The sequence below is a fragment of the Gavialis gangeticus genome, unplaced genomic scaffold (genome assembly GCF_001723915.1).
Source record: "Gavialis gangeticus isolate Ggan-Ray unplaced genomic scaffold, GavGan_comp1, whole genome shotgun sequence".
Lineage (NCBI taxonomy): Eukaryota > Metazoa > Chordata > Crocodylia > Gavialidae > Gavialis > Gavialis gangeticus.
In genome coordinates this window covers 101,626,931-101,640,103 of record NW_017729031.1, presented here as the reverse complement: position 1 = coordinate 101,640,103, position 13,173 = coordinate 101,626,931, and the positions used below count along the sequence as shown (strand labels likewise).

General features: G+C 41.6%; 1 protein-coding gene across 1 annotated transcript in view; it reads right to left on the bottom strand.

Annotated features, from left to right (window-relative positions):
• Nucleotides 1–3,175: 3,175 nt before the first annotated feature.
• DYTN (dystrotelin) overlaps nt 3,176–13,173 on the bottom strand; it is an 84,367-nt gene continuing 74,369 nt past the window's right edge. Inside the window, exons 11-14 of the mRNA XM_019522906.1 lie at nt 11,789–11,959; nt 6,986–7,145; nt 4,565–5,069; nt 3,176–3,195 (exon numbers count right to left, since the gene is read on the bottom strand). Of these exons, the coding sequence (XP_019378451.1) occupies nt 3,176–3,195; nt 4,565–5,069; nt 6,986–7,145; nt 11,789–11,959 (856 nt within the window). The remainder of the gene's footprint in view (nt 3,196–4,564; nt 5,070–6,985; nt 7,146–11,788; nt 11,960–13,173) is intronic.

The window sequence follows — 13,173 nt, the reverse complement described above, 5'->3', positions numbered from 1 at the left end:
ATCTCAGGATACCTATCTACCTTAGTAAAGATGTACTTCCTTGTGTTTCAATCTGGTGCCATTAAATATAGTTTCTTAGGCCAAGAAGGACATTGGCCTTGCTGCAAATGTCAGTAAATTCTCATCCATATTTCACCCTTTCTCTTTCCATACATGTACAGCTCCATCTGCTTTCCCGTGGTCCTTATTTTACCATTGCTTTCAAGTTTTCTTATATTGTATAATTACCAAACTACTAACTATACTTTACTATTTCATCATTCATTTGCTGTAGACCAGTGATGCTCAGCCAGGGTGCTGGGCCACCCTGCAGGGTTGCCAGATCCTTTAAAGGGTGCCACAAGGTAAGAGAGAAGTGAAGTGCGAGGAGATAAGCAGGTAAGCATTAAGCACAGGCTCAGGCTTGTTCCTACTTGGCCAATCCTCCACCCCCACTGCCCAACCCCTCTGCAAGGAGAAAAGCTCTGTATTTTTTTTTTAAATTAGTTGTCACTCAATTCACAAAAGTTATGTAGGGTGCCTTGAGTCCAATGAGAGGCACCTTAAATCCAAAAAGGTTGAGAACTGCTGCTCAAGACAAACTGCTTGTTAGTTTCCAGTCCCTCCCCTTCATTTCCCATATTTATTCTTGAAAGATTACATTAAACGTGATGTGGGGCTTCTGCAATAAAAGGTAGGATGAAGCGGTAAAAATATTTGTTACCATCATCATCAGTAAAAAAAGCTGCATTATCATTATGTAGCTGCATGTCAGCATATGACTTGCTCGACTTCTGTTTTCCTCCAAAGCTTCTAATGAGGCTTTAGTTGCACTCAAGTCAAAGCCTGTTTCTAGGTCCAGAGTTTCTTCTTTTTTTTTTCTTTTTTTACACAGAAGTTTTGTTTCTGCTTGCCAGATACTCAGCTGATGTACAATCACATAGTTCTATTAACTTCATCTGTAAGGGTATGTCTACATAATCCAATGCAGTACCTTGTAGAGGGACCTGAACTGTCTCTGATCAAGGTAGCTCAGGTGTTGCAGCAGTATAGATCTGTGTTAACCTGAGAAAAGCACTGCTCTAATATACCCAGCTTCTCAGAGTATATTAGACCAGGTGGAGGGCCATGGTAATACAGCCACATCACTTTCTGCACTTGAGGTGGTTTGTTTGGAGCCAGTTACCTAGCATTGTACTATGTCCTGACCTAAACAATCTAGTAGAGGTAAAATTATTTCTGAATCATGATGGCTTTCATCATTTGTGCAAATCCATGTCCACATTGGTATTTGTTCTCTGAATCTTTTGCAGAACAATGACCGCAGGATGATGGATCTACATTCCCATCCCTTAGTTCTTGAAGTACAGTATTTTCTTAACGTGTTCCTCACTCTTGTCATTAACCAGAAACATACAGCAGAATTCCAAAGAAATAAGCACAATGGATCCTTTACAGAGCAAGAATGGCCTGAAAGAGAGAGAAATTGTCAATAGTAAATATTGGTAAGGCATCACACATTCAGAAATCTTGCCTTTTCTTTATCTATCCGGTAGTAAACTAATAACCCAGACCCAACATTTTGTCATAACCTTCAGCCTTATCCCAGAACAACTCTAAGATATCCTGGACCTGACTCTCCTTGGTTACTCCAATCTATGTTGGTGTACCTCGTTGAAATAATCGAGTTACAATCACACAAAGCAGTTATAACCAGAAGGTGTCATAACCAAAAAGTACAAGGTTATGTAGGCAGTCAGGTCATCGTTATCCTTCATAGTAGTACCTAAAGAACTCAAAAGGAGTCCGGGGATCATACCTGACAAATGTTGAAGGATCTAGGCTAGGGGGCAAGCCATGGAGGAAACTTTGATGGCTGCCTTTTTTTAATTATCCCCCCACAAAAAAGGTACAAGGAAAAGAAGCCATGCTTCAAGGGATGTGCTTGGCTGGCAAAGCACATTACCTTGTGACCTGAATGAAAAAATACAAGGAGCAACCAAAAGTTACTGGTGGTTGGAGGGGCAGGATGGGGAGGAAATCAGCTAAAATTGTACCTTTCTTGATGAAAGGATAAAAGAGCTGAGATTTCAAAATCTAGCCACTAAAAAGCAATGAGGCATAAAAGCCACTACCTCAGAAAATAAGAAACTTGTTGAATGCTAATGTAACCTAAAATATGTAAAAAGCAAGTGAGCAGACCTGAAAGTTAAAGGAAAGGGTTAAATCAAAACAGCAGACAAATTTTGAATGAAGTCCTGACACTTCCATAGTTTACAGAACAGCTGAAAGGCAATAGGGCATACAAATATTACAACCCTAATGAAAATGAATTGTTAAAATAAAAACACCCAGTAAACGCACTAAAAATCTTCTTAAAGAAACAGTAAAACAAAAAAAAAATCAAGTGGCAAATTAAAGTGGAAATTATCTTTTCCCCCCAGCACACAGGTAAAGGAAAAAGCTAAATGTTTTCTAGAACAAAGGCAGTCAGGGAAAATGTAAAAAGCTGAAGAGTGAAAACAGGCTGATGATCTCAAGAGTATACATGAACTTAAAAGCCAGTTTCAATTTACAAAAACAAGGCAGCATCAAGATGATTGTTCTCTTTGGTTTATGAAGACCAGTGAATGCAAATATAACAAAACTTTAAAAATATGCAAATATGCTTATCCTGCAGTCTCATTCAGGTGGGGATCATAGCCAACAATATTTAATCCCCCTCACAGACACTTGATTTAGTGTATGTGCCTGGCAGCTGGTAGTGCTAATAAGAGCATTAAGGATGAGAAAATATCAGTGTGTGAACTTTAAAGACTAAGTAAGACTGGAATGGAATGGATGCATGGCCTAGGAAAAACTCTGAATACACAGTGCTAGAAAACAAAATAAAAGTAAATGCAGGTTTTTTTCTAACCTTTTAGATATTTCAAACAAAAAGGTTCTTGCTAAATGTTCTGGATTTAGATATGCATATGTATCAATAAGTAAGCAGTGGGAGGGACTTCTAAAGGAATCAGATGTCTCTAAACTGGTCAAAGCACATTTTCCTTCTCATAAATTCAGATGCCTGGTTGGTAAATGCGAATTCATGACTCCCAGATGATGAGAATATGGACAGTTAAGAATGTCTCTTTTCTATTCAATGCTTTTCAAAGCTGGATATGTCAGATAACTTATCCTTGAAACAGACTAGCTAAAGCCATCTCATCTTCCCTGTTAAAAACAAAACAAAACAAAAACCAGTAGAAAGTAAAAACAGACATTCTAGAAACATTACCTATTATCAGGTAATGCAGCAATAAGAAGAATGAACCAGTTCAAGAGCTGGTGTCAATCAGTGCAACATTGGAAAAATCACATTGATTTATACTAGCTGAGGATCTGCTGCTAACTTCTTCTTTGAGATGGGTAGGAATATATAGGACTAATAAGAATGGAGCATTTTTCTCAAGCCCATGGAAGTTTCTGGTGAAGTCAGTGGAAGCAGAAAGCAATTAAGTTAGATTATCACAATGTAAATCTGGGAAACTTTAGAGAGCCCGACATGGCTTCAGTTACCTGGGAAACAGTGAAATGAAGCTGTAAAGTGAATGCTGGCTTCCCATCACTTCCAAGCTGGCAAAGTTGCTTGATTGATGAGATCAGAGAAGGACCTGCAAACATGTTCAGCTGTGGAGAGTAATGCCTCCTTTAAAACCGATTGCTGAGCTGTAAAGCAAGACAGATCGCATACCTTTCAGAGCATATGCTGCAACAAAAGTCCCAAATACTGTATCTAAAACCCCACTTCAAGGTACCTCTTTGGAAATGAAAGCTTTGTCAGCTTTGCTTATTAAGAATGTGAGGTATCCTGAGTGCTGTACTGATTAAGAAGGGATTTTGTGGGATTAGAAAGCAAACAATCGTAGACTTGTACAACAGAGGTAGAAGAGATCTCTGAGGTTCCTGTCTATAAGGTGAGGCCTGAGCATCCTGGGCAGCAGTGCTGCATGGGACAATGTCATGAGGTTGGTCTGGGAATGCAGCTGCTTACATTATTTTGCCCCACCATGCTCTCCCTTTGTTTCTGTATAGCTTCTGCTAATATAAGCCTATTTCTTTAACTGACTGTTACAACATCTTGCCCACTTCTAAATGGCTCAAGCATTGGGGGCTAGTTTCTGGGTCCAAATATGGAGTAATTCTGTTTAAATCAAAAGCATTGCTCTGGATTTAAGTGTAATAGACTGATGAGGCATTGTAGTAGAGGTTCTATAACAAGAACCAGGAGAAAATTAACCTTTGATTCCTAGTTCTGATGTTCATAATCTGTATATTATGTGCAGATTTTAGTCCAGATTATACCTCTACTAATACTGAGAAAAACCTTGTTCTCTGATTTTTATTTATTTATTTATTTATTTTTTAAAAATGTTTTGTTTTAATACTAGAATAGAATTGTCCATTGGCTCTAGTTCTTGATTCTTTCATCTTTGTATGCATCAGTAGTTCCTCCACTGAAGTCTATGAAGATATGCAAGGGTAAACTGGATACTGGAAAGAGGAGTCGGGCCCAGTATGTGATGACTCTAGGAACTCTCACCTGGTTGTACTTGGAAAGACAAAGCATCCTTCAGCTTCATCACTAGCTGCTGCAATTCCTCCTCCTCTTGTATCTCCTTCTCACGAAATTGCACTTGTGCTGCAGCATGACCAGGAGCCAGGGGCATAATTTCACTGTGAAGGATCCTGGTCATTTCAGGTTGGGATGTCCCTGGCTGACATGCTTGAGGGATACCTTTCTCTCTTGACTTCTCATGCTGTCCCATAAAAGGATTTCCATGCTGCACAGGTATGGACCTCAGCTTGTCACCTGATAATCTCATGTTGACTGTAACAGGATCATCCTGGATCTGTAAGAGCTGCCCTCCTTGTACTATGCTGAAGGGGTCCTTGGCTTTACAACTCCCACATGTTCCAGGGCTGGTATTCAGTAGAATAGAATCCGATGCAGGCTGTAGTCTAATTTCCTGCAAAGCATCCTCATTTTTTGCCTCCATATTTTGGCCCATTGAGAATGAAGGGTGGTTTGGTGGCTGTAATAATACCTATGGTAAACATAACACAGGAATAGCAAGTTCATTTTTCAGTTGCTGGTAGTTCCTAAAACTTTAAAAGAATTAATTTGTGGTCAACCTGAAACTCTTAGTTTGATTAATCAAACAGAGGGAGGGAGGAGGAGGGAATATTTCATTTTAGATTGAACAAAATAATTTCTCTGACCTGAAATTAAATGTTTTATTTTCATTTCAATGATTGTTATCTACTTTTAAAAAGAAGATTAATTTCAGAATAAAATGCTCTATTTTGAACAATCAAAATAATTTGATTTAAAAAAAATGAAGCAGAACTTTTGGTTAATTTTTATTGTCTTATTTCACTGAAAATAACCCAAATCTGTGAAATATTGTGGTTGACCCAAACCTGCACTTCTCAGTGGGGGAAAAAAGTTTTCATGTAGTTCCTGTGTAGAACCTAATGAATTATTTTTTCATGTTGACAACTTCTGATACAATACTAATAGAAGCCCAGATAGGCTGCATAGCCATGTGGTTAAAGCACTGAATCAGAACACAGAAGGACTAGTTTCAATTCCTACCCCTACAGCAAAATTCCAGTGCAAAGCAGTTATTCTTCCTGTGAGGATGTAATATGAAAAAAGGCTATATGTGCTTCCTTTCTCCCAGGCTGTCTTGTCTAATTGCTTTAGTAGCTCTTCAGAATGTGACTTTTTTTTCCCCCTATTCTTCTGTACTGTATCGTACCTAGCAAAATGAGGTTAAGGTCTTGGATCCAGACTGTAGGCACAAATGGCTCAATGAGAATTTTTCCATGGATTTCAGATCGGGCCCATTAAAAAAAACTGGTGTGTATAGAAAAATCAGCAGGCTCTATCTTTTTATCCCTTTGCATTTTCCCCCACTGTCATATTTCCAGAGTATTAGGTCTAATTACGTTGTACATGGGTTTCATTTCTTAATTATCAATTTCTGTTAAGATGTTGTAATTTCATAATGGGGAGGATATTACACCCCATTATGTCAATAAAAATTGGAGGTGATAATAGCCCAAGACTTAATTTGCTGGAAAATTATTCTAGAACAATCTAACTAAGAAAATCAAACTGCAAATATATGAAGTGAGAAAATGGCTCATGCAGAGTAATTCATCACATTTTACACAGGAAGTTATTGTTGATAAAATCTGATACAATACTAACAGAGAAAGGAAGGATGGCCTTATGGTTAAGGAATTGAAACAAAACTCAAAAGGACCACATACACACCCATACCCACACACCGGTTTGGGTCACTTGGTGTGGGCTGTACATGCAGATTGCACGTATATAAACCTAGCTGCAAGATGAGGTCTAATTGTAGAGAGTGTGGACTGATGATTTTCAATAAAAACAGCACTTAAAATTTTGAAAGCAAGGATACTTTACATGAATCAGAATTAAAATATTTGGGAAGAAGTAGGGCATTTGCCATTGGCATAATTCATTTCTATCTGACAATTTAGGAGGGAAACTAGGTATGTCACAATTTTACTAACCAATTTTATATATCTTTCCCATGTAGGGTTTTTCCGTGTAGTGTATTTTTTAGTAAGGTTTAAACATAGTGGATGATGAGATACTGAGCAATTCTCTGGGGAGACTCTTCCTGAATCCCTCCAAAGGCTCCCACATTCTTATTCATTTTTATTCACTTTGCTAGATTTTGAAGAAAAATTCTTATTTGTATTGCAGTAGCTTCTTGGAGCTCAAACTATGGGCAAAGACTGTGCTAGGTATTGTACAAGAAAAAAATGTCCCTTCCCTGAGGAGTCTAGACTCTAGTTGTCAATATACAAGCAGGGAAAGCACAAAGAAACAATGAGATAGTGCCGGTCTATGAGAAGTTGTTGGAGTATGCCATTTGCCTGCTCACTGCTAAGATTCCTGGTGCGGTGTTCATCCTACCTTTATTTCCTGCCTCATTTGCTGAAGCTCTGCCCTTAGGCTTTCATGTTTTGCCATCAACACTTGGAACTTTGCTTCTAGTTTGCTGTTTGTGTCTTCCTGGGAGTTGTGGAGGAGCTGAACTTTGTCTTTCCAGTTGTTTAACTGCTTCTTCAGGTACCTGCCAAGCCGAAGAGAAGGGCAAGGGAACAAAATGAACTAACCCATGTTGATTAATGCAGGGTATAGGAGACTAATAGGGTGGCACAGATGCACACAAGATTTACTCATCTCTGGAAATATCTCTGGGGTGGGGAGTTCTGGGTGTTGGGAACTAAGCTAACCTGACTATACAGCAACTGCTGTCGTAAAGGTATTCCAGGCAGGAAAGGGTATGAACAATGCTGAAGAAGTACATCCAAAATGTTTCTTTAACCCTGCAATAGCCATACACCTGTCTGCCTGGGGTAAACTTACTCCTGGTAGGCCCTGAATAATCGAGTGCAAGCTGCCCTCTGTCTCTGGGCTTATTTAAAGAGGATTCTAGCCCACAATTCCCTAATCATGTTCTGTCTTCCTAAATACCTTCTGCATGGTGTCTTGCAATTAAAAGTGCTGCCTACCCACACACTGGCAAAGGAGCATTAGAGATTATGTACATAATAGCCACTCAGGGCAGACAATACATACATACCACCCACTTCTCTAATCTAGGGACAGGATCTGATTGATAAGTGCTACCCACAAAATAGCAATAGAGCTCTGTCTTCCATACTGCTGGGATGGAGGCAGAGATGGAAAAGCTGGTTAGCAGGGAAGCAGTAAACTAGCTTCTTTGTATAATTAAAATAGTTATCTCTATTGCTCTGTTTTCTCCAAAAACTCATCTGATTAACTTTCCATTGTATAACGTGTTGGCTGATGTAAGCAAGAAACAATACCATTGTACATTCATTGTAGAGAAAAAACACTAATAAAAAAAGAACACTAGGGTTCAAAGAAAAACCCTTGAATGCTTGTCTTCTTGGCTGGAGTAGTCCCAGTGATTTTTAGCTGGTGTTATTTATGTTAAGTGATTTAGTGTAGCTGTAACACACGCAGAAGTTGGAACATTCAAAGTGTTTGCATCGTTCTTTATATGGCAGCATTTAATCTGGCTCCATCCTGCAGGGTGCTGAGCACTTTCCAGCTAGTTCAGGGCTCTATCCCATAAATATGTACAGGAATAAATAACCTTGCATGAATAACTTAAATGACTAATACTGGGCGGAGGAGGAGACTATTGTGAGCGGAGTTACTCATTTGTGGGCTTCAGGTTTAGGTCCTGAGCAAGGGTGAGATAAGTGAGGCTAGGGGCAGACATTCAGAAAGCCTGAGCCTAAATTGATTCAATCTTTGCAGGTTAGTCTAACCTGGTGAGGCTGAACCGGTTTGTAACTGCACAGATATTCCCTTTGGACTGGAGAAATGCCAGCACATACCTGCAGTGGCTCAGGCTAGAAGCGAGGGGGCACTAGAGCAGCCCTCCCTTCCCTTTGACACTGCTGAGCTGGGGGTGGGGTGTGGCCAGGCCCCAGCCAGATGCTCTGATTAGAGAGGGGTTCCCCTTCCCTCCCCCCACCCCACTTCGCTGCTTCTGATCAGCGAGGGAGCCAGCAGGGAGTTGTAGCGGGAGTTGATAACAGAACATTTAGCACCCCATCAGAACAAAATAAAAGCCTCTCTCATTAGTTCAAGCTCTTCTTAAACATCTTTTTCCAAGGAAGGAATGGAGGGACTTTACCAGCTACCTGTTGATTAGCTCCCAAAAGGCCTAAGCGGATACTGTCTTGTCTACCTTTGTGCCTTACACAGATGTGTCACAGCATTAGCTAACATACTGCAAGCTGGCTACGGTCCATGCTGTGGGAGCAGGGGAAGGGCAAGAGGAAGCCAGGCAGATGCCACTACCTGCGGTCTCTGCCAGAGCTCCAGCTAAGGGGGGGGGGGGGGGGCCAGCGCTGCTGTGGAACAAAGAGCCCCACCCAAGGCTGCAAAGCATCTGGGATGCTGGGGGACTCTGGTTTGAGTTACACCAGGAAGGGGCCTGGGATAGACATTGCATAAACTGGTTTGACCCAAATTGGTTAAGTCTGATACTATGTTCAACCAGATTTATCTCAAGCCATTTTCAAACTGATTTATGTGCAGTGAACATCTGTTCTGTTACAGACTTAAACTGGTTTATGTGTAATGTCTGTCCCTAGCCTAAAGGAACAGGCTTCCTGAGCATTATCTCAGCTACCATTGTTTTACATGCATTAACTTGTATTAACCTGCATGCAGATGAGCATGAGCCTAAGGACTAAGCAAGAAAAGGAAACTACCTTTTTGCTAAGCAGTCATGCTACATAAGGTGAGCACTGGTAGTGTAACAATGGATGGGTAAGCAGGGCACAAACCCCAGGTGCTGTCTAAGGAGGAGGACTGCTGAACTGGAGCAAGGGACATGCTTCACTCCTTCCCCAATCCCTGCCATGCTGCCAGAGCTGAAGGCACTGTTTGAAAGATGCAGAGCAAGGAGGACAGAGCTATGGCAGCAATGCACAATTCCCTGGGCAGTGGTGGTGTATGATATACAAGCAGCAGCCAGAGGTATGATTTTGTAGGGGGAGATATTGCTCTTTTGCTGCCAAAAATCAATGTATATATGGGGCACTCAAAACATGCTGGCAGCAAAAAAAAGGAGGTGACATCTCCCTCCAATAGACTTCTGACCACTGCTCCTGTACTACACTCAGGCACCACCCAGGGTGCAGAACTGGCAGCTATGCCTCTGGTGAGAACACTGAGAAGTCTGCTGATTTAACTGGGCATAACAAAGCAGCAATACTAGCAATAGAAGGAGCTGAATACCTGGAAGGAAACCAGGCTTGACTATAGGCCAAATGCATGTGCTGGTGTAACTTCTCTGACTTCAGCTGAGGTATGCTAAGCAAGAATTTGGTCCTTTTTGTGGATGCCTGTGAAGTGCACATCCAGTCATACCAGCAACATGTATAAGGGGAAAAGAGAATAAAGAAAAGCTGGGTATAAGCACTGCAAAGCCCAGCCTTGAATAACAAGGAACCAAACAGTGAAGGGAACTTTTACAGTGTAGAAACTAATTTGTAGCATTTTATTCACTTCAGGAGAAATGTGGACAACATGGTGAGGGTCCAGAGGAGGGCCACTCTCATGATCAGGGGGCAGCAGGGCAGGCCCTACAAGGAGAGGCTACGGGACCTGAACCTGTTCAGCCTCCACAAGAGAAGGCTGAGAGGGGATCTAGTGGCTGTCTATAAACTGGCCAAGGGAGACCAGCAGGCGATGGGAAAGTCCCTGTTCCCCCAGCACTACTGGAAGTAACAAGGAATAACAGCCATAAGTTGACTGAGAGTAGATTCAGGCTAGATATTGGGAGGCTCTGCTTCACAGTCAGGGCGGCTAGGATCTGGAACCAACTTCCAAGGGAAGCGATGCTCGCTCCTACCCTGGGGGTCTTCAGAAGGAGGCTAGATAGACACCTAGCCAGGGTCATTTGACCCCAGTACTCTTTCCTGACATGGCAGGGGGTCGGACTTGATGATCTGCTCAGGTCCCTTCCAACCCTACCAACTATGAAACTATTGAGATGGAGAAATTAAGGCCAGAGGAACTGTTATGACTACCTACTCTAGTCTACAGCTTAATGCAAGCCATGGAATCTCGTGCAGTCTTAGGACTGGAAGAGACATAAGGAGGTCATCTAGTCCAACACTCAGCTCAAGGCAGGCTTATCCCTGTCTATCTGAACTTTATGTCCATTGATGGAGATTCTACAACCTTTCTGTGTCATCTGTTCCAGTGCTTTTTCCATTCTTGTAGTTAGAAAGTTCTTCCGAGTAGCCAGTGGTATAACTAGGGCAGGGCACATGGCTCAGGTGTCAACTTGGAGGGAATGTCAAAATGCCCCCCTCACCCTGGGAGCTTTTTCTGTGGCAGGTGCAGCCCCTCATTGCCCAGCCATAGAAGTCGGGCAGCCCTGCGCTCCATAGTGCACAGGCTGCAGCAGGGCTGGCTCATCACACACCAGCTGTACCAGCCTTGCTGCATGGGCTCCCTGGGGACTGTCCTTGGTGCCCTGTTTGCTCGCCCCCTCAGATACTTTACTGGGCATGGAGCCACACCTCCTATGATAATGTCCCAGAGAGGGGCACCATTCAGCTCAAAGCTTCCCCAAATGCACAATGGGATGCAAAGCTACCTGGCTTCTATGGCTGGGTGGCATGAGGTTGCCACAAGCAAAGGCTCCTGAGGTGCTTGGGCATTCTGGTATCCCTGTTGAGCCTGCTCCTCAGTTACATTAGTGTGAGCGCATGTTACTACAGCCACAGTATTATGTGGTAACAGCTAATGTAGAGCCCATCATAATGTAGGTGTAGTTTGGGGTATCTTTGCCCAGGTGCATTACTTTACACTTATCTACATTGAATTGCATCTTCTATTTAGTCCTTTGGTTTCCCATTCACTCAATCATGCCAGATCCATCTGTAGTTCCTCACAGTCTGCCACTTGGAATAATTTTGTGTCATCAGCAAATTTGGCCACCTCACTACTCACTTCTTTCACCAGACCATATCTATATGAATATGCTAAACAGCACTGGTCCTAACACAGATCCCAGGGGCCCCCATTATTTGCCACTTTCCACCCTGAAAACTAACCTCTTATACTCACTCATTGCTTTCTATCTTTGAGCCAGTTTCTAATCCACAAGTGCAGGTTCCCTGTAATTCCAGGACTACTGAACTGGCCTGAAATTACCTTAGCCTTTTCAATGAGGGCTCCAGGATACATGTCATGTAGCCCTGAGCTGAAAACATCCAGGTTGTGTAAGCAATCTCTAACCTGTTTTTCCCTACTCTAAGATGATTATAGCTCCTCTCCTTGGTACTTATTGTACTTGGTATCTGATGCTTCACCATTCTGTGAAGGCTGAAGTTAAAAAAGAAAAAAAAGAAAAGAATTGAACACTTCAGCCTTTCCCGTAATTTCTGTTGTTGCATTGCATTCCTCATTCAGTGAAGGGCCTGCACATTCCTTGACCTTCCACTTACTAGTTTTGGGCATTTTTACACATGCACCGGGGTGGTGGGGAGGGGCAGTGCTTTAATTAGAGTGACTCTAAGAGCTGCTCCAATTAAAGTGCCTTCAGCATTTCTTGTATTAGCGTCCCCACACTTCAGAATGGTGGCAGGGGTGCTTTAACTAAAGTTTGTTGAACGAGCTTTAGCTAAAGCACCCCCATTGCCATTCTGAAACATGGGGATGTTGATATACGAGATGCAGAGGCTGCTGGAGGCATGTTAATTAGCACACTCCAGCAGACTTGACTAATAGAGTCTACTCCAACGTGCTGTAATTATGCTTATGTAATTACAGTACAATGGAGCAGCCTCCCCGCAAGTATATTCCTTCCTAGGTGCAACTCAGTTTGTATTTTACTTTTCCTGATTTTTTTTTCTCCCTACAAGCTTGTACTATAGTCTTAAACTCATTGTTACTAATATGGCCACACTTCCACTTTTTGTGAGATGCCTGTTTAAAATCCAAGTCATTGGAGACTTCATTCAGTAATTTGAGCTAAAGTATATCTTTTACTTCAATCCAGTCTTATTTAAAGAATTCAAGTGATGGTGAATGTATCACATCCCTAGGTGAGTTATTTCATTGGTTAAGTACCCTAACCATTAAAATATGTGAGCTTATTTCTAGTTTGAAGGTTAACATTTAAAGATGGAGGGGGACTATCAAATGTATTCACTGCAAGTCTAAATCTATTCCCAGTAAATAAAGGATGAAGTCCCATTGATTTCAAGGGAAGTAGAATTAGGCCATTACTCTTGTGAAAATTCCACATAAAATCCTTTATTTTGCACATCCAAATTCATTTTCTAATGAAATAAGGCTTGAGGTTGGGTTATTATGCCTTTCAGTTGGTCTTTATGTAGCCATAATTCTTCACCATTATTGATGTTATAAAAGGAGCAGGGCCTGGCACAGAAATCCTATTTTCAATAAAACAGTTCTTCTTAAAAATGTTTCTGTTGGTTGATACTGATAAGTTCTTACTATGGTTTTTTTTCAGACAATTTGGCTGTACAAAACGGGTACAGACTAAAGTCTGCATTCTAGAAGTGACAGAGGAT